This window comes from Coregonus clupeaformis, chromosome 23 (genome assembly GCF_020615455.1).
Source record: "Coregonus clupeaformis isolate EN_2021a chromosome 23, ASM2061545v1, whole genome shotgun sequence".
NCBI lineage: Eukaryota > Metazoa > Chordata > Actinopteri > Salmoniformes > Salmonidae > Coregonus > Coregonus clupeaformis.
In genome coordinates, this window is record NC_059214.1 from 19,722,613 (window position 1) to 19,744,499 (window position 21,887).

Below are 21,887 nucleotides of genomic sequence, written 5' to 3' on the forward strand. Positions count from 1 at the left end.
AATAGTGCTTCTGCCATAGCTACACATAGGCATCTGGCGTAAGGTTCTGCAGTGTTGTGGGATTGGTATAGCTTACCGCACTCACTGCCCGTAGGCTATATTTTATAATGGGATGCTTTGATCAGGCAGTGAGTTACCTTGAAGGAGTAGAGCCTATATCGCAAAGACTTACGTTATTCATTGCTGAATAAATGGTTAAACATATTCTACGTGGAGTTTTCTTTCTGAAATTAAGTGGAGCCAAACAGTCTCATACAGAGCCACTTAATAGAAATGTCAGAGCCTCCATCCTGTTTGATGAACAGTCCTAATGCCTTAACAGACAGGACCTTAGGAATGGAAGCTTATCTAACTACTCTAGTCACTGTTGTTGTCTAAATGTGAGAAGGAAAATCATACCCAGGTAAGACAACTGGTATAAAATACATTCAGGTGTTCACGCTTACGAGGAGCATGTTAAGATTCCGGGTAGACTAGACAGAACATATTGTTCCAGTCAGTTGTTGGATTTGAACAAGAGGTCTGCTGCAGTGGATCAGTGTTTGAAAAACCAGCCATTTTCCCTTTGGGAGGTGGCACTGTGTATCTCTGCCTGAGTTGACATCTAGCGCTACACAACTGCAAATATCATATGAGCACGAAACCCCACACTGTCTAGGACGGAATCATTCAAATCAATAATTCAAATCAACCCATCCAGCAAACATGCAAAAAAAATGACAGCTTTAATTGTATAAACACAGATGAAAGGAATTGTAATATTAAGACTCATGCCAGAGTAAGTGCTCCTGAAACCCTTGTTATAAAAATGCCTCACCAACCCCAGTTCTCCACTTGGTTTGGTTCTTTCATTACTGCCCTGACAGTACAGTAAGTAGCAATGTGTCTTATCATGCTTCAAAAAGCTACCAATAAGCGTTAGCATGTTTTCCAATCAGCATTTATAGAGCCTGGAGTTTTTCCTACTCAGATCACATGGTCATGAAAAACTCTTAGCCTTAAAAGAAAACTCCACCCAAAAACTATCTTTTGGTATTGTTTCATTAGTCCATTGTATATATAGTCCCAAAATGTTTCACATGTGAGCAATTATGTTTCAAAAACTTTCAAAATACAAATATACAGCCAGTATGATGCATAAATATGCTCGTTGCATCATACCGGCTGTATTTCTGTATTTTGAAAGTGAAAACTTTGAAAAAGAAAACTTGATTGCTCACATGCAAAACATTTTGGCACTATATCAACAATAGACTAATTAAACAAATACCAAAATATTGTTTTTGGGTGGAATTTACCCTTTAACACTAGTATATCATTTGTGCCAGGAGTTTTTCCTGACCATATGATCTGACCAGGTAAAAACCACCAGATGCTATTTATAGTTAAACTGCATTTACCTAGAATGGCCACCACAATGTCATCCTTCAAGATCTCTATGGAGCCCCGCGACAGGAAGTAAAGTGCGGTGAGGACGTCTCCAGAGTGGACCAGAGTGTCCCCTGGGGGGGCGTGGGTGGTCTGGAAGCGCATGGCCAGGGCTCTCAGGCAGCCCTTGGTAGCTCCATGGAAGGCCTTGCAGCTCTCCAACAGAGCCTGGTTGAGGTGGAGGCAGATATCTGCCTGAAGACACTCAGGGAATCCTTTTAACACCTACAGTATGTGTGGAGAAATTTAACAATTACAGGATGCAGCCAACGTGGAATCACCTCTTGAGTCAGCCAATTGGGTTCTATATGCTTGTTTTCACCCTTCTCAAATGGTTACGGTATCTCAAAAATGTTTTAATCTCCTGGAATTTAAAGTAGGCTACCTGTAGTGACAAAAATAATAAAAGGATATACTTACCTCTACAATAAAAAGGAATGAACCTGGGCTAAACTATTCTTCGGTTGGCCCACATGGAAATGACTATGATAACGAAGTGTTTCAGTGATGTAAATTGGTGCAAATGTAACTACTGTATACACTCACACAGACTGTTCAGACCTTTTTTCACAATGAAAGATACAGTAAGTTTTTAGAAACAGAATGTACCAGTGACGCACTCAAAACGGAAGTGGTCCGATGAAGCGGATGCTAAGCTAACGGACTGTTTCACTAGCACAGACTGGAATATGTTCCAGGATTCATCCAAAGGCATTGAGGAGTTTACCATATCAGTCACAGGCATAATTAATAAGTGCATCGACGATGTCTTCCCCACAGTGACCGTACGTACATATCCCATCCATAAGCCATGGATTACAGGCAACATCCGCACTGAGCTAAAGGCTAGAGCTGCCGCTTTCAAGGAGCGGGACACTAATCTGGACGCTTATAAGAAATCACGCTACACCCTCCGACAAACCATCAAACAGGCAAAGCGTCCATACAGGACTAAGATCGAATCCTACTACACCAGCTCTGACGCTCGTTGGATGTGGCAGGGCTTGCAAACTATCACAGAATACAAAGGGAAATCCAGCTGCGAGCTGCCCAGTGACACAAGCCTACTAGACGAGCTAAATGTCTATGCTCACTATGCTCGCTTTGAGGCAAGCTACACTAAACCATGCATGAGAGCAACAGCTGTTCTGGACGATCACAGTAAGACCTTTTAAACAGGTTACCAGGACGTGTACTTGGAGCATGCGCTGACCAGTTGGCAAGTGTCTTCACTGACATTTTCAACCTCTCACTGACCCAGTCTGTAATACCTACATGTTTCAAGCACACCACCATAGTCCCATAGCAATCACATCTGTAGTCATGAAATGCTTTGAAAGGCTGGCCATGTTTCTCATCAACACCATCTTACCAGACACCCTGGACCCACTCCAATTCGAATACCCCCACAGATGACGCAATCTCTATTTCCCTCCACATTGCCCTTTCCCACCTGGACAAGAGGAACACCTATGTGAGAATGGTGTTCATTTAATACATCTCAGTGTTCAACACCATAGTTCCCTCCAAGCTCATCTCGGAGCAACAATGGCTCAGCTGCGAATTGGTTGGCCACACGAGCTCACAGACCGGGACCGCCAAGTGTTGAAGTGCGTAGCGCGTAAAAATCATCTGTCCTCGGTTACAACACTCACTACCGAGTTCCAAACTGCCTCTGGAAGCAACGTCAGCACAAGAACTGTTCGTCGGGATCTTCATGAAATGGGTTTCCATGGCCGAGCAGCTCACACAAGCTTAAGATCACCATGCGCAATGCCTAGTGTCGGCTGGAGTGTTGTAAAGCTCGCCGCCATTGAACTCTGGAGCAGTGGAAACGTGTTCTCTGGAGTGATGAATCACGCTTCACCATCTGGCAGTCCGACGGACAAATCTGGATTTGGCGGATGCCAGGAGAACGCAACCTTCCCCAATGCATAGTGCCAACTGTAAAGTTTGGTGGAGAAGGAATAATGGTCTCTGGCTTCTTTTCATGGTTCAGACTAGGCCCCTTAGTTCCAGTAAAGGGAAATCTTAACGCTACAGCATACAATGACATTCTAGACGATTCTGTGCTTCCAACTTTGTGGCAACAGTTTGGGGAAGGCCCTTTCCTGTTTCACCATGACAATACCTCTGTCATGAGCCCTCTCACTCCACCGGGTTACCACCTTAATTGGTTTCCACTATCTTCCACTCTGCTCACCTCCCTCTCTCTACTCAGCCTAACTAGCTCCACCTGTCCCTGCTCTGCTCGGCTCTAATTACTCTGCCAGCTGCGCTGCATTACCCACTAACCTCTCCCAGTATTTAAGGCCCTGTCTTTCAGCTCTCCGGTGTCAGACCGAGCCTGCAAAGCTCACACCCGGAACCTGTGTGCTCGCGCTTCTGGCTCACCCCTGTTTTGTGACCCCGGACCTGCCTGATTCTTGGAGACTCTTCTGCCCCAGGAAAACCAGACCTGCTTCTGCCATTACGACTCCTGACTACTCTTCAATCCCGGTAACTCTGACCAGCCTTCTGCCTTGCTACTACGTATTTTGGATTCCCTTGAACTGTACTGCTGCCTGGTTTCATTCCGCCCCCTGTTGTGTCTGTGTCTCCCCCAGGACTTCTGGACCACCCACCACCGGCTTCATAGGACGATCGCTGCCACTGGGGGGCACAGACCCAGCGCATTGGACGGGATCCCTGTTACCCCTGGAGCCTTCATTCACTCCCCTACTTCCCCTTTTCCCTTAAGTTTAATAAACTTTCTGGTGTGACGCAATTGTGTCGTCCTCTGGTCGTCTGTCTGAATCGTGACAGTAACGATCTGACCATTATGGACTCAGCGCACACTTTCCCCGACATGGAAACCGATGAGCATGAGCAGCAGTTCCAGCAGCAGCAACAACAACTTCGCCATGCTCATTCAACTCCTCACCAACCTTACCCCAGCCAGTCTGCCCACCAGCCCAGCCCCCGAGTTACCTGCCCCGGTCATTGCAGCCGCTGCTCCGAACCCAAGATTGGAAACCCCGGGGTTCAACGGCGATTCAACCCAGGTCCGGCCATTCCTGACTAGCTGCCGACTTCAGTTCTCCTTGCAGCCAAGGACCTTCGCCACGGAGGGGGCTGGGAGTATGCCATCACTCACCTGACGGGCCGAGATCGACTCTGGGGAACAGCAGAGTTCGAACGTCAAACCCCCGCATGTGCAACCTTCGACCTGTTTGCTGAGGAGATGCTGAAGGTGTTTGACCTGGATTCACCCACCGCAGAGGCGTCTCGTGAACTGTTCAGTATTCGACAAGGCAGACGTACAGTCGCAGACCATTCCATCGACTTCCGAACCCTGGCTAGACGAAGTTCTTGGGAACACACCACCGTTGGTGGACGCGTTCTTCCATAGTTTGGCTGACTATATCAAGGACGAGTTGGTCTCCCATGAACTGCCTTCCACTCTTGATGAAGCCATCGCACTGACTGTCAGGATCGACAGAAGGATACAGACCCGTCGCCGTGAGAGGGGGCGCCAAGGTCCACCTACTACCGGCATTCGGAGAGATCCGACTGGGCTCCTGTCATCTACTGCCACTCACCCAGGTCAGCTTGATCAGTCTGAGCCTATGGAGATTGGGCGAGCCTCCCTCACTCCTGCAGAGCGCCAGCGCCGCTTCACCTCAAACCTCTGCCTCTATTGTGGAGGTGATGGACATCGTGTGGTAACCTGCCCTTTAAAGGGCCGAAGCTCACCGGGCGTAGGGGAGTCCGGTCGAGTTCTATGACCATCCAGTCCTCCGACCGCAAACCCCTGCTGCAAGTTCACCTCCGCCTCTCTGACTCAACTCACACCCTGGCTGCTCTGGTGGATTCTGGCGCCGAAGCCAACATAATGGACGCTCAAGCTGGCACGCCAACTGGGACTGGAGAACCTCCGTTTGACACCTCCTATTCCTGCCCGGGCACTGGACGGACACTTACTCGGATCGGTCACTCATGTCACGGCCCCGGTCTCGATGGGTCTGTCCGGAAACCATCAAGAAACTATCCAGTTTCACCTGCTCCCCTCTCCAGGCCAACCCCTCATCCTGGGTTACCCATGGCTCCGCCGGCACAACCTCAGCTCGACTGGGTGACCGGGGTGATCAGGGAGTGGGGAGAGGACTGCCACCGAACCTGCCTGCTTGCTGCCGCACCTACCCTCGGCCAGTACCTACTAACTCCGCGCGACCTCTCCAATGTCCCAGAATGCTACCATGGTCTCAGAGAGGTGTTTAACAAAGCAAGAGTCAGATCTCTGCCCCCTCACCGACCGTGACGACTGTGCCATCGACCTCCTCCCTGGAACAGCTCCTCCAAGGGGTCGTCTTTATTCGTTGTCTGCTCCTGAAAGAAAGTCCATGGAGGACTACATCAATGGCTCTCTGTCCGCAGGATTTAATCCGTTCATCTTCATCTCCTGCTGGTGCTGGCTTCTTCTTTGTGGGGAAGAAGGACGGATCTCTTCGCCCCTGCATCGACTACAGGGGACTCAACGACATCACAGTGAAAAACCGTTACCCTCTGCCTCTGCTCACCTCTGCTTTGAGTTGCTCCAGGGAGCCACTGTTTTTACCAAGTTGGGATCTCAGAAACGCTTACCACCTAGTGCGGATCCGGGGAGGGAGATGAATGGAAAACCGCATTCAATACACCAACAGGCCACTACCGAGTATCTGGTTATGCCTTTGGGCCTCACCAATGCTCCTGCTGTGTTCCAGGCTCTAGTGAATGATGTACTGCGGGACATGTTAAACAAGTTTGTCTTCGTTTACCTGGATGACATCTTAATTTACTCCAGAAACCTGTCTGAACACACCCGCCATGTCCAGCAAGTCCTTCATCGTCTTCTGGAGAATTCCCTCTACGCCAAGGCAGAGAAATGTGAGTTTCACGTCAAGACAGTGGCCTTCCTGGGGTACATAGTGGCAGAAGGAAGTATCCAAATGGATCCGGCCAAAGTATCAGCAGTCACTTCGTGGCCAGTTCCGGGAGAACAGAAAGAAGCTGCAACAGTTTCTGGGGTTTGCTAACTTCTATAGGAAGTTTATCCGGAACTACAGTACCGTTGCTGCCCCTCTCACTGCTCTAACCAGCACCAAGCAACCCTTCACCTGGACCCCAGCAGCCGACAAAGCCTTCAGTACCCTCAAGGTGAGGTTCACCTCCGCTCCCATCCTCCAGATGCCTGATGTGGACCGGCAATTCATTGTGGAGGTGGACGCCTCGGATGTGGGAGTTGGTGCTGTGATTTCTCAGTGGGCTGCGGAGGATAGGAAGCTCCATCCCTGTGCCTTTTTCTCACGTCGGTTGTCCCCCTCTGGAGTGCAATTACGACATAGGGAACCGTGAGAGTGCTGGCTGTGAAGCTTGCCTTGGAGGAGTGGCGTCACTGGCTGGAGGGTCCACCATTCCATTTCTCGTTTGGACCGATCATAAGAACTTGGAGTACATCCGACGGCCAAACGGTTGAACTCCAGGCAGTCCCGCTGGGCCCTGTTCTTCACCAGGTTTAATTTCACTCTGTCATACCGGCCTGGATCACGCAACACCAAGCCAGACGCCCTCTCCGTCAAATCCAGAAGGATGACACCCTCCAAGGACCCTGTGTCGATTCTGCCAAGTCCCTGCATCGTTGCAGCTCTGACCTGGGCTGTTGAGGAACAGGTGCTGGAGGCTCTCCGTAACCAGCCAGGTCCCAGCACTTGCCCAGCTGACCGCCTTTTGTCCCCGAAGACCTGAGGTCCCAGGTCATTCAGTGGGGACATGACTCCCGCCTAGCTTGTCACCCTGGCTCCACCCGCACTTACAACCTGCTCGCCCAGAGGTTCTGGTGGCCCTCTCTGAGGAAGGATGTACGGGAATTCGTCCAAGCCTGCCCCATCTGCAACCAACACAAGTCGGTCCTGCCAGCCCCCAGCCGGATTGCTGCAGCCCCTGCCTGTGCCCAGACGTCCCTGGTCTCACATGCCCCTTGACTTTGTCACGGGGGCTGCCCCCTTCAAGTGGCATGACCGTCATTCTCACCATCGTTGCTGACGTTCAGCAAGATGGCACACTTCATTCCTCCCCAAGCTCCCAACCGCCAAGGAGACCGCCCAGGTGGTCCTGGAACACCGTCTTCCGGATCCACGGACTGCCAAGGGATGTTGTTTCTGACCGTGGTCCACAATTCTCCTCCGCTTTTTGGAAGGAGTTCTGTCACCTGCTGGGAGCCACAGTCAGTCTGACTTCCGGATTCCATCCCCAATCCAATGGGCAGTCAGGCGCGGGCTAATCAGGAGCTCGAGAAGGCACTGCGATGCATGACTTCACGCAACCCCCCACTCCTGGTCGCAGCAATTGACATGGGTGGAGTGTACGCAATAATTCTCTGACCTGCTCTGCCATCGGTATGTCCCCTTTCCAATGTGTTTATGGATACCAGCCTCCTCTATTTGCCAGCCAGGAGGAGGAGGTTACTTGCCCATCTGCACTTGCTTTTGCCCGTCGATGTCGCCGCACCTGGTCACAAGCCCGAGCCACACTCCTCAGGTCCGTTGCCAGCTACACTACCGGGCCAACCGGCGGAGAATTCCTGCTCCCACCTACCATGTTGGTCAAAGGGTGTGGTTGTCATCGAAGAACCTGCCACTCAGGGTGGAGTCGCAGAAGCTGGCACCTCGGTTCATTGGCCCATTCCCTATCATAAGAGTGATTAGCCCAACTGCTGTCCGGCTCCAACTGCCTAATTCCCTGAGGGTGCAACCCCACTTTCCATGTGTCTAAGATTAAGCCCATCCATGAGAGTCCGCTGGTCCCTGCTGCGCCTGGTCCTCCTCCTCCACGGCTCGTCGATGGTGGTCTGGTTTACACCGTCCGCCGCCTGCTTCGGTCCAGACGGAGGGGTAGGGGTCTCCAGTACCTCATTGACTGGGAGGGCTATGGACCTGAGGAAAGGACCTGGGTGCCAGCTAGTCGGATTGTGGATAGGACTCTCATCACCGCTTTCCACCAACGGCATCCTGATCAACCTGCAATCCGTGAGGGGCCGCCCCAGAGGGGTCCCTAACCGTCCGGCCCGCCCGGCTTCCTGTCCTGTGCCTGATCCTGTCTCGGGACCTGTCCCATCTCCCGACCACGCGGCCCTCCGGCTTCCTCCGAGGATGAGGACGTTCACTGGGACCGTTCGGAGGAGTTCTAGCCCTCCTCCGGCCTCCCGCCCGGCGTGGTGTTGCTCTTGGGACTTCTGGGGCGTCCTTGGGGGGGTTCTGTCATGAGCCCTCTCACTCCACCGGGTTACCACCTTAATTGGTTTCCACTATCTTCCACTCTGCTCACCTCCCTCTCTCTACTCAGCCTAACTAGCTCCACCTGTCCCTGCTCTGCTCGGCTCCTAATTACTCTGCCAGCTGCGCTGCATTACCCACTAACCTCTCCCAGTATTTAAGGCCCTGTCTTTCAGCTCTCCGGTGTCAGATCGTCTGCAAAGCTCACACCCGGAACCTGTGTGCTCGCGCTTCTGGCTCACCCCTGTTTTGTGACCCCGGACCTGCCTGATTCTTGGGAGACTCTTCTGCCCCAGGAAAACCAGACCTGCTTCTGCCATTACGACCCTGACTACTTCTTCAATCCCGTAACTCTGACCAGCCTTCTGCCTTGCTACTACGCATTTTGGATTCCCTTGAACTGTACTGCTGCCTGGTTTCATTCCGCCCTGTTGTGTCTGTGTCTCCCCCAGGACTTCTGGACCACCCACCACCGCTTCAGGACGCATCGCTGCCACTGGGGGGCACAGACCCAGGCGCATTGGACGAGGATCCCTGTTACCCCTGGAGCCTTCATTCACTCCCTACTTCCCTTTTCCCTTAAGTTTAATAAACTTTCTGGTGTGACGCAATTGTGGTCCTCTGGTCGTCTGTCTGAATCGTGACAACCTCGTGCACAAAGCGAGGTCCATACAGAAATGGTTTGTTGAGATAGGTGTGGAAGAACTTGATTGGCCTGCACAGAGCCCTGACCTCAATCGAATTGGAATGCCAACAGCGAACCAGGCCTAATTGCCCAACATCAGTGCCCGACCTCACTGATGCTCTTGTGGCTGAATAGAAGCAAGTCCCCACAGCAATGTTCTAACATCTAGTGGAAAGCCTTCCCAGAAGAGTGGAGACTGTTATAGCAGCAAAGGGGGGACCAACTCCATATTAATGCACATGATTTTGGAATGAGATGTTCGACGAGCAGGTGTCCACATACTTTTGGTAATGTAGTGTAGTTAGTTAAATAGTTAACCAAATATTTACCCGGACTACCTGCATTGACCCTTTTTGCACAAACTTTTTTGACTCATCACATACGCTGCTGCTACTGTTTATTATCTGTCACTTTATTCCTAGTTACAGTATATGTACATATCTACCTCAGTTACCTCATACCCCTGCAAATCGACTCGGTACTGTTACCCCATGTATATAGCCACGTTATCGTTACTCATTGTGTATTTATTATTACAAGTTTTACTTTTCTATTATTTCTATATTTTCTTACTCTGCTTTGTTGGGAAGGGCCTGTAAGCAAGCATTTCACTCCTCGTCTACACCTGTTGTTTACGAAGCATGTGACGAATAAAATTGCATTTGATTTTAAAAGGAAAAAGCACTAATATATCCTTTAAGTAAGCTCATGCAGCCACATGCAAGCCAATCTGTGACATATGCCCTTAGCCTCAGCGCAAAGCACTCTTTTAATTAGAATCTGGCATGCATGTGGAAGCTCAGCGTTGGCACACAAAACACAGGAGATGGTATGGAAACTGAAACACTTCACTCAAAAACGGGTAGAAAAGTGATGATGATGATAATGATGATGATTATGGTTTATGGTGTCTACACATGATGGGCGATTATGAGATGTTTTGAGAGCCAAATATTATAATATGTTTTGAAAGAGAAACAAAAATGTCAAGCAATTAAGCTAACATGGAAATGGTTACAGTTCATACTTTCACATAATATGTACCTCCTGCTCTTACCAGCGTAGATGTTATTCCAATCGAAAAGCAGAAATCAAAAATAAAAAGTTTTTTTTTTAAGCATTTTGCATGAGGATCACATTGGCAAGAAAGAGGATTTAACTATGTTGGTATGCTGATTTGAAGTTCTGCTGTTTACCGTGTTCATGTCGATGCCGTTGGTGTAGGTCCAGGAGTGTTGGAAGTACTCCTCCAGCCGCTGCTTTAGCGGGTTGGGGATCTGATGGAAGCGGATGAACTCTCGAACCCGGAGCATCTGGGTGTGGTACCTTGCAGTGCCAGAGTACAGCCGCTGGATGATGGCTGAGACATTACCGAAGATGCTGGCATACATGAGGGCTGCACAACACAGACATATGTAAAGGCAGGGGTAAGTCACAATTATTTTGTGTTTTCTTAATAGGCATTGATTTGTACAATGAATCTCGTAAATTTAAGGACAAAAGTTACACAATGAATAGTTCAGACTCACAGCCTATCAGCATGACACAGATGGAGAAGATCTTTTCTGAGTTGGTATTTGGGGAGACATTTCCAAAGCCCACGCTGGTTAGACTGCTGAACGTGAAGTAAAGTGCTGTGACATATTTGTCCTTGATGGAGGGCCCAGAGCTAGGGTCACTGTAGTTATACCTCTTGCCAATGGACACCCCCAGATTGTCGAGCCAACCAATCTTGTGCTCCAGGTAAGGCTTCTCCACATTGCCAATGGCGTACCATATGCAGGCTAGCCAGTGAGCAATAAGTGCAAAGATGCACATGAGTAGCATTAGCACAGCAGCTCCATACTCAGAGTAACGATCCAGTTTCCTGGCCACACGCACCAATCGCAGCAGTCGGGCTGTCTTCAACAGGCCAATCAGAGTGGTGGTCTAAAGAGACAAAACATACGGTGCATATTTAGCAAGCAGTCCAAGAGACATGATCAGACATTGTGAAACATGTTCCACCTTTTACCAAATAAATACTGAGTGTAACAAACATTAAGAACACCTGCTCTTTCCATGACATAGACTGACCAGGTGAATCCAGGTGATAGCTAAGATCCCTTATTGATGTCACTTGTTAAATCCACTTAAATCAGTGTAGATGAAGGGGAGGAGACAGGGTAAGGAAGGATTTTTAAGCCTTGAGACAATTGAGACATGGATTGTGTATGTGTGCCATTCAGAGGGTGAATGGGGAAGACAACATGTTTGGTATGGTAGTAGGTGCCAGGCGCATCGGTTTGTGTCAAGAACTGCAATGCTGCTGGGTTTTTCACTCTCAACAGTATCCCGTGTGTATCAAGAATGGCCCACCACCCAATGACATCCAACCAACTTGATACAACTGTGGGAAGCATTGGAGTCAACATGGGCCAGCATCCCTGTGGAACGCTTTTGACACCTTGTAGAGGTGGGGTGCCACTCAATATTAGAAAGGTGTTCCTAGTGTTTGGTATACTCAATGTATATACAGTATTTTATTTATATGCAAAGTTTGCACTAATTTACAGTATATTGATATCACAAAGCTGCATTAAAATATACTTCAGTCCATACTATCAAGTCCGACAGATGTTTTACCAACAAAATTAGCTGACACCTCTGCTTTAAAAAAGGGTGGAAAAAGAGTCAAATGCACTATTTCAACAACAGTAATGAGCTTTCTCTGCACTCCTCTCAACAGTATAATTCAAAGACTCTTAATCTTGCCGACTTTCAATGTAATGACTCTCTGGTCAAGGACAAATTAACACAGAGCTGTGAAACAAGCAGCTGGCAGATAAATCCTGCTTTATTGAAGTCCAGGTGGGAGGAAGGTAACACAATGAACGATACCTAGAGAGGTTGCTGCTCGCTCTCTCATCAGCATGGGCTCTAGCAACACTTATACAATCGTCCCCTTTAGGGAGATCATTTATTTACCTGGCAATTATAATATGACCCTGGAACATGAGGTTAGTACCTGCCATTCATTATTTTTAGAGGCTCTGTAATTGACAACACTGTGGTTCTAATGTACAGTGGGGTCCATAATTATTGGCACCCTTAAAGTGAAACTGATAGCATTTGAACTACATTGCAGATATGAAACAGACAATCATAATATCAGTCAAAAATGTCAAATTCGCAGTTTTCGCTACAAAACCAGCTGTATAAGAGGTTTTAAGAATAGGTTCTATTTGACTCAACATTCCATTACGTACACTAATGCATTGGTGGCAGAATAGATGAATGCAGTTCAATGCATGATTAATATAATTCACCAATACATTTCTTGGTAGTCCAAATAATATTGTTATCAGGTTGTAAATCAGGGCCCTGTGTAGCTCAGTTGGTAGAGCATGGTGCTTGCAACGCCAGGGTTGTGGGTTTGATTCCCACGGGGGGCCAGTATGAAAAAATGTATGCACTCACTAACTGTAAGTCGCTCTGGATAAGAGCATTTGCTAAATGACTCAAATGTAAATGTAAATCACAGCTGGCCTGGTACATTGTATGCTGCCTCCATTCGGGATGCACTATTTCAGTTTAAATGACTCAATATTTTGGACAAAAACAGACTAATGTAACTAACGCTGGGAATGTCAATACAATCAAACTAGCAAGCTCAATGATCACAAATCAGTCATAACGTGGCTAATAGGTTAGCGTATCAAGCTAAAAACACAGAGCCTAACGTTAGCTAGATAGCTAGCTAGCTGCTAGGAGGATGTCATGTCATTGGGGGAGCAGGTGATTGACTGACTTTTTCCCCTCATATTCGTGGCTATACACAGCTAGAGATGCAGGTGTCATTTGTTTAGCTAGTGTAGTGTCTAAACAGTTTATGACTTTGCTGATGTTTGCAAATGGTGTGTTAGAGGAAGTTGACTCAGCTTGCGGAAGCATCTGGAAAGCATTACTATAGGGGCACCCTAAAACAGAGGAAGTCTGTTATGTGGCGTCCTGGGATTGGTTTATGGGGAAACCACCCATATCATGTTACAGATTATAAATACTATGGTTGGGACAAAGGACGGGGAGGAACAACATATTAGAGATTGGGTCAGTTGTTCTCCAGATGTCTGCAGAAATCTGTAAATTGACGCTGAAATCTTTAATGTAATAAAACTATTATAATCAAGGACAGTGTCAGCGGATTTCTTGTCATCACAGCATCTCAGCATCGTTATCTCGACACTACATGAATGGCGACGAGGAATTTGGGACGTGTTGCGTCTTTTCTAAGCGTTACATTCATGGGCGCCGAGCTGACTCCCGCTCAAGAGGCATGCAGATACGGTGAGCTTTCTCACAATCTTTGGGCGCTGGTCAGTTTGTGTGCTTGTGTGTGTGTGTGCGTTGAAAGACTGCACCGTCAAAGGACTTATGTGTGCGCTTTGCTGTTATTTGCTGTGTGATGAGAATCCGTTCTAAATTTCTAAATTTGTTTGCGTTGAAAGCAACGCAAACAGGGGGGAGTGTCTATAGGAATTGATAACACTTGGCACAGGGATATTTGGCTTCAATAAAATTTAAAAAGAATAGAATGAAGGAATAAGGCCAGGAACTAAGGAAAATGTATACTAATTAGGACGTCGTTGATCTATGGAAGCCCTCAAACGAGGCGATCATTAGGATGGCCCGAAAATCCTGAAAACTCACTAGGTTGATTTTTAAGGTCAGTTCCGGGGACTGGAATTTGTGGTAGATACATTCGGTTGCAAGTTACCCCTCGACTTATAGTTGACAAGGTATATGTTCGATGTAACCTCTCATTTGAATATCTGCAAACTCGAGGTAGCATAAATTTAGGAAGGAACTATGAGAAATAAGGAACGACGGTAGCATTATTTAGAGGACCGTAGGAACGGATACATTCCTCTTGAATTGTGTGTGTGTGTGAAAGAGAGCCTGTGCGTGTGTGAGAAAAAAAAGGGGAGGTCTCTGCAGTTTGTCGACTAAGGCTATGACAACAGGGGTTTTAGTTTTTTGTAAGGAAATATGTTAGTTAAGGTTAAAATCTTATGAGTCCCTGGTTCAAATCCAGGCTCTGTCGTAGCCGGTCGCGACCGGGAGACACATGGAGCGGCACACAATTGGCCCAGTGTCGTCCAGGGTAGGGGAGGGAATGGCCGGCAGGGATGTAGCTCAGTTGGTAGAGCATGGGGTTGTGGGTTCGATTCCCACGGGGGGTATGAAAAATAAAAAATAAAAATATGTATGCACTCACTAACTGTAAGTCGCTCTGGATAAGAGCGTCTGCTAAATGACTAAAATGTAAATGTAAATCTATAAAAAGAGAACGTTAAAAGACTAGGAGCCTACAGGGAGGATTTTAAGAGTGTATAGAGATGTTTTGTAATGGATAAGAAAATAACTATAAATCTGCAGATTAGGATAAGTAAAGATAAGAAACTTCGAAGTAGGATTTGTGTTCTATGTTCTGTGTTGGTTTGTGAGTTCTGTTAAGTGTTACTGTTTGTCTGTGTTGGGGGAAATAACGGAGGGACAGCTGGTCTGTCTACTTTCTGTTGTTTAGCTTGGAGAGAGCTGCTTGGGAGCTCCTCTCACTCTGAAATCGCACTGGTGAATGAACTACGCATGTGTGGGATTTTATGAGTTTAGAGTTACGTAGAGCAAATATGCCACTCCCCTGCCTGCACTGAGCTGCTGGGAGACGCAGACTCGGAGCTGAAAGAGAAGGAGGGGGAGACTTACACACGAATAAAGTATTCTGTTTGTTAAATCGGCTGTTGCTTAACGATGAAACTATTTGATTGAGATCTATTGAATTTATAAATGAGAGATATGTTGACGGATTAAAAAAAAAAAAATAAAAATAAATGTTATTGAGCTATTTATAATATTCCTGAGTTAAGCTGTTTGCTTATTTCTTAGCGCGAGTGTGAACATAGGTATTTCTAAAAGGGTATTGTATGGTTGAAATAACCCTGTGAGTGCATAAAATACTAAATTCTTGTCTGTTCCTTTGTTCTCCTGTGATATGAGAGACGAGAAGGAGGAGACAGAGAGAGAGAGGAGGTGCTGACGAGTGCATCACGCGACAGTGTGTGCTGCAACGGATCCAGTCCAATCAAGGCTAGTACTGTTCTGTTCACAAAACTTACCTTCCCATAGAGGATATTGTGTGTGCCTAGCATATTTCATGTTGTGACAATTTGACAGGGACTTGGCAACAGACTGATCAATTGATGTAATTAAGAATTGCATATTGGAGTTTTTTGTGCATGAGTTGGTTTGATTAGAGTTGTGTTGGAAATCCAGCACTGAGATTATTCTGTAAAATTAAGGTGATTGGGTGCTTATTAAGCAATTGGTTTGTGAGTGCTGGATTACAGGTCTTTCTTTTTTGGATTGCTCTGAAGTTGACTACTTTCATTTACTTTTCCTGATCGGATGTGGTAAGATTGCCACTAATCAATAATTTGGTAAAATAAAATAAAATAAAAATAAATAAATACATTAATAAATTAATAAAAATAAATAGATATATTGATAAATTAGTTGATTAATTGATTAGTTAATTGATTAATTGATTAATTGTTTTTTTTGGGGGGGGAAGGAGGGAAACATAAGCTACATAGTCTAAAGTATTTTTGGTTTACAAATTAATTGGTTTAAAATAATAATAATGATAAAATAATTCACAATAAGGGAATATAGAAGAGTTGTTACAATGGGGAAAAAGGACATCAACTATGAAAGTAATTACTCCTGTTGATGTAGTAGAAAGTAGTAATCCTCTAGTTAATGGTATTGCAAGGTTATCTGGAAAATGGAATAAACGTTGGCCTGATATTGAACAACCATGGCCAGTGGAAGGGACTCTTAACCCAGACATCATCAACATAATGAAAGTGCTTGTATAATAGAGAGAGGAAAAGCAGAAACGACCATAAAGATGAATCCAAAACTCCAAAAGTAAGAAGAAAACGAGATGTCTGGAAACTAAGGGTGGAGTGAGGTTCAGGAGGATGGAACTTGATGATGATGATGATGATCAGAGTGATTCAGAAGAGATCATGGGTGGATATGACCCTGTGATCAGATGGAGGTTGGCCAGAGAGGAAAGAAGGGGTGATGGAAGTTGGAAGAAGGATACAAGAGATTCGATCTCTGATGAAAGTGAAGATGGAGACAGCGATGAAGATTTGGAGATTAAAGGTGCTTCATGTTCAAGAGGATTTTATTCTACAATGATTAGCACAGAAGAAATAGAAAGATATATAGATCATATAGCCCATCAAGTGGATCTGTACAGGAAAAAGGAACACAACCAGAAAGAACAGGACCAAGAAACTCTCAGAAAACTCAATCAAATACAACTGGTGGAGAATAAGAAGGAGAAGAAACAAGCTTTGGTTATGAAGAATCAGTGTGCACCAAATCAACAATCACTGCTACAGCTTCAACCGAACCAGGTCAAATGCAAGTGTACCAGCCACCAATAGCGGTACCAGTTGTTTCATATCCATAGACAGTTTCTGGACAGACACAGAATTGGAGAGGAAGAGGACGAGAAGGCTTAGGAAGAGGAAGAGGAGGAAGATTTAAGCCATACTTCCAGCAATCTTCAGAAGTGTGTTATAATTGTGGACAGGTTGGTGACTTTGCTGTGAGTGTAATGGGCAAGGAGGAAACACCAGAGGGAATTTCAGAGGAAGATACAGGGGCAAGTCGAGATCATCTGGAGGACAGGTGAACCCTTATAGGGGCCAGGAGCAAGGATTCTAGGGGTGCTAAGAAGATCCGAAAGGGGGGTGTCAGCTGGTAGCATCAGGACCGGAAAAAGATCCAACAATTGAGGTGAAAATAAACAACCGACCATTGGAAGTGATGGCGGATAGCGGAGCTGCTTTTATCTGTGTTCAGCTTGAAGATGTTACACATCTCCCTATGTCCAATCAACTAATTAGGACAGGGATTTGAGGGAGTGAAACAGCTGATTCCTCTTACGGAACCAATTGAGCTCTGCTATAAAAATCTGAAAATTACAATACCCATACTGGTATCAGAACATACACCTATTGCATTGTTGGGAAGAGATGCATTGTGTAAGTTGAATTGTACAATAAAATGTACACCAGACAGCTGTCTGGTAGAAGTGCCAAAGGAAAAGGTTTACCAATTGTTGATGATGACAGAGATGGATTCTTCTTCAGTATTCTGGATTGGAAATCTCAGTGAAGATTTTTTAAAGCAGGCTAAGATATGGGAGACATTCATTGTGAAAAATATGCCAGATGCGAGGCTTCGGGAATATCCATTTCATTGTACGCTCAAGTATTTCAAGAATGCTGCCCGATCGAACTCAGAGGAATGGTTGAGTCATCAACCAAAGAAAGTTCAACTCAGCTCATGTTGCATAATTTTAGGACCACAAGGAGCAGCTATGAAGATAAACATAGACGATTATCTGGATAAAGAATTTGAGATTGAGAAGAATGTGCCACATGTGACCTTGTTGGTTTCTGAAGGCTATGAGCAGAAGCAAATAGGAGAAATGATGACAGAAGCAGAGAAAGCTGTTTTTGTACTGATGAAAGAGAATTTGGGGGATTTGGAGGAGTGAAGATCAGCGATTTCTCAAAATAATGATTTTGGCTCAAGGACAAGGAGAGCCATAAGCTGTAAGGATGACACATTAATCTATTTGCAGTGTGAAGATGGATTCAGACCCTATGAAAGAGGAGATGTTGCAACAAGTTCAAGAATGTTTGTGGTCTCAAAATAGTACCGATATTGGACTTGTGAAATCAGCCCAATTGAGGTGAAAGTTGAACTTCGACCAGGAGCCAGACCTCCTTGGAAGAATCAGTATCCAGTGAAAGATGAAGCAATCCAAGGGATTGAACCATAAATTGAAGGACTTTCGAAAGCAGGTGTTTTGAAGACAATAAAAAATCCTCAGAGTAACAATCCTTTGTTGTCTTTGGAGAAACCATGAGGGGTTGATAGTAGCGCCTCTAGACCTATTAGGTCTGATGATTCAGGAAGCACATGGGTTAGCTAATGTTGCAAGGGGGGAGGTTAGGAGAAAGATCACAAAGGAGTATGGTTTTGGGAACCATATTTGCTTGAACAGGTTGACTATGTCATAGGCAGGTGCACAATCTGTCTGAAAAATAATGTTCGCAGGGGTGTGACTGTTATTCTTGGTTACATTCCTACACCAAGAGGTGCATAAGATGTCCAACTAAGCTAAAATATGCTCAATCGGTTGCCAAGTTCTTGTGTAAAGAAGTCATAAGCAGGTGGGGACTACCCGATCGAATATCCTCAGATAGTGGGAAGGAATTTGTGGATAAATCAGTGAAATGGTTTTTGAAAAAATTGTGGAAAAGTCAGACTAAAAAGTTACGAAAACAAGGGTTGAAGTAACTCTAGGAAAGTCAGCTCAGCTTCCATGTTAGTGCACAAGGGAGAACAGTGGTGAAGGGAAATTTAGAGTTCAGTGGGAAGATAGAAATGTATTTACACTCCATAAAGAGTTGTTCATATTTCATATACATTTATTTACACTCCATAGAAAAATGTGTTTACTCTCCATAAATGTAGGTTTATTGCTAAAGTTACTCAATAAGAGAAATTGTTATTCGTCATAATCCTATTCTTTTTGTTTTCGAGACTTAATTAGTCTCGAAGGGGGGAAATATGTAGTGTCTAAACAGTTTATGACTTTGCTGATGTTTACAAATGGTGTGTTAGAGGAAGTTGACTCAGCTTGCAGAAGCATCTGGAAAGTATTACTATAAGGGCACCCTAAAACAGAGGAAGTCTGTTATGTGGTGTCCTGGGATTGGTTTATGGGGAAACCACCCATATCATGTTACAGATTATAAATACTATGGTTGGGACAAAGGACGGGGAGGACAACATATTAGAGATTGGGTCAGTTGTTCTCCAGATGTCTGCAGAAATCTGTAAATTGACGCTGAAATCTTTGATGTAATAAAACTATTATAATCAAGGACAGTGTCAGCGGATTTCTTGTCATCACAGCATCTGTTATCCAGTTAGCATATCTCTTGCGTTCGCAAATTCACTCTGGTTATCTACTCCGACTTCAGAGTACTCTCGTCTGAGTGTGCCAGAGTGCAGAATAACTGATGAATTTATGAACGCGCAACACCCGCTGAATATGACCGGTGTAAGTAAACGTAGGCAAAAAAAGTAATAGTTAGTCACGGACGCTCTAGATCAGGACTGCCCAACCCTGTTCCTGGAAAGCTAACGTCCTGTAGGTTTTTGCTCCAACCCTAATCTAGCACACCTGATTCTAATAATTAGCAGGTTGATAAGATGAATCAGGTTAGTAACACCTGGTGTTGGAGTGAAAACCTACAGGAGGGTAGCTCTCCAGGAATAGGGTTGGGCAACCCTGCTCTAGATAACATGTAAACAGCCTAACCAGCTCTGCTAGGGTGAGTAAAATGGACAGAGTGAGGTGTTCTCTCATTTGTATCTGGAAGTATCTAGCTAGCAAGCTAGCCAACTTTAGCCAGTTAGCTTGGGTGCTTGCTTGGGACAAGCAAAAGGACGAGTAGGCTACAGCTGCAGAAGGCCGAGTAGGCTACAATTCCCCATTGTTTATCAGTGCAATTTTGACGGCCAACTAGCTGAAAAAGTTTGAGAGGGTGTATCTAATGTTCCTTCGTTAGATTTTACCTCATCTTGCTCTGGCTAGCATTAGTTGTTGATCTTGTTGTTGTTGATACGCATAACTGAGGGAGAGAGAGCCTACATTTTCATGGTTGTTTGATCAATGGTACTGTAAAGTTCCCAAATGTAAGAGGACTCCCGTGGTATTTACTGTACATATTTTCAAAAATCCATTCAGGTGTATTTTGTGGCTTTTGGCTAATGCATTCTAATGATCTAAAGTTGCGCTGTTGCAACAGTCCAGTTCAAAGGAATGATGGCAGGCCAGTGTGGCATATGGCTTGTTTTCATAAAGGCCTACTGTAGCTCTGATTGGCTATGGCGCACTGGTCTGCGTAGACTCCAGTCCTGGACGAGACAGATGTTTTTATTATGTTTTTGTCACGGTTTCGGCCGAGGCTGCCTCTCTCCCTTGTTCGGGCAGGTTTCGGCGTTCGTCGTCTCCGGAATTCTAGCTGCCACCGCTGTATGTTTCATGTTCGTTTGCTTTTGTCTGTTTGTTTCCACACCTGTTTCTGTTTTGGCGTAATTAGTGTCCTATAAGTTTCTCGTTGTGTTTGTCTAGTGTTGTGTGTAATTATTTTCCGTCAGTTGTGTGTATTGCTCGGTTGAGCTTCTCTCACTACGCTGGAGTATTTTCGCACCTGTTTGTGCGCAGTTACCATTGTCGCACCTGTTTGTGCGCTGTTACTTTTCGCCTTCGTGCGTATTTTTTCGCCCGGGCCAAAGTTGTCCCTTTTGCCTTAGTTTGGGCAGTAATACAAGCCTTTGGAATATCGTTCTGAGTCCTGCGTTTGATTCCACCATTGCACCTACAGCACGCTGACAGAATTACACACCATCAATGGAATCAGCAGGAGCCGAAGCAGCCCAGACGAGACTGGAGGCCCAGGTTCGGGACCAACGAGATCAGATCCTGCAGATGGGGAACCGCTCTGCAGGAGGTGATTTCCACCTCCCAGAGGCTGGGGTACGCCTCCACCGCCTCCCTCCCTGCCAGCACCATCGGGCCAGCCCGCCCATTCCAGCGCGGAACCTCGAGGAGTCCGACTATCTCTCCCGAGGGCCTACGATTACGGAACCGCGGCCGGGTGTCAGGGATTCCTACTCCAGGTGGAGCTATACACCTGGCCACAGTGCACCCGGCACCTTGGGGGGCATGAGGAGCGTGTCCGCCTGATCTCCTGCCTGGCCGGAAAAGCGTTGAGTGGGCCAACGCGAGTGGAGGAAGATCGGCGCCACGATTAACCTACGAGCAGTTTCCCGCCCTTTCAGGGCGGTGTTTGACCATCCCCGGAGGAGAGCGGCGGGGAGCGTCTGGTCTTTCCTCCGGCAGGGGGAGGAGGAGTGCCCAGGAATTCGCTCCGAATTCCGTGCTCAAGCGGCAGACATGCAGGGGTGGAATGATCGGGCCCTCATCGATCTATACAGATGTAGCCTACGAGAGGACGTCCGTCAGGAGCTGGCTTGTAGGGACACCAGCCTCTCTTTCGACCAGCTGGTCGACATGTCCATCAGGCTGGATAACCTACTGGAGCCACCGCGGACGTCCTGCGGAGGGTCCGTCCATTTCACCCTCCAGCGCTCCGAGCCGTGTCCTATGGAGCTCGGGGCGCCCCGGCGCTTAGAGAGAGGAGGAGTCGGCAGGCCAGGGGGTCCATCCACTGCACCCAACTGTGGTCGGGGGAGGACACACCGAGGCTAGGTGCTGGGATGGCCTCTAGGGGGAGATGACGACAGGTCCCGCACTGGGGATTCCCTCCAGGTGAGTAGGC

General features: G+C 46.5%; 1 protein-coding gene across 1 annotated transcript in view; it reads right to left on the reverse strand.

Annotated features, from left to right (window-relative positions):
- Nucleotides 1-21,887, reverse strand: part of LOC121536820 (potassium voltage-gated channel subfamily H member 7-like) — a 119,034-nt gene that overhangs the window by 26,427 nt on the left and 70,720 nt on the right. The window contains exons 7-9 of the mRNA XM_041844398.2: nucleotides 10,932-11,331; nucleotides 10,599-10,798; nucleotides 1,401-1,653 (exon numbers count right to left, since the gene is read on the reverse strand). Coding sequence (XP_041700332.2) covers nucleotides 1,401-1,653; nucleotides 10,599-10,798; nucleotides 10,932-11,331 — 853 coding nt within the window. The remainder of the gene's footprint in view (nucleotides 1-1,400; nucleotides 1,654-10,598; nucleotides 10,799-10,931; nucleotides 11,332-21,887) is intronic.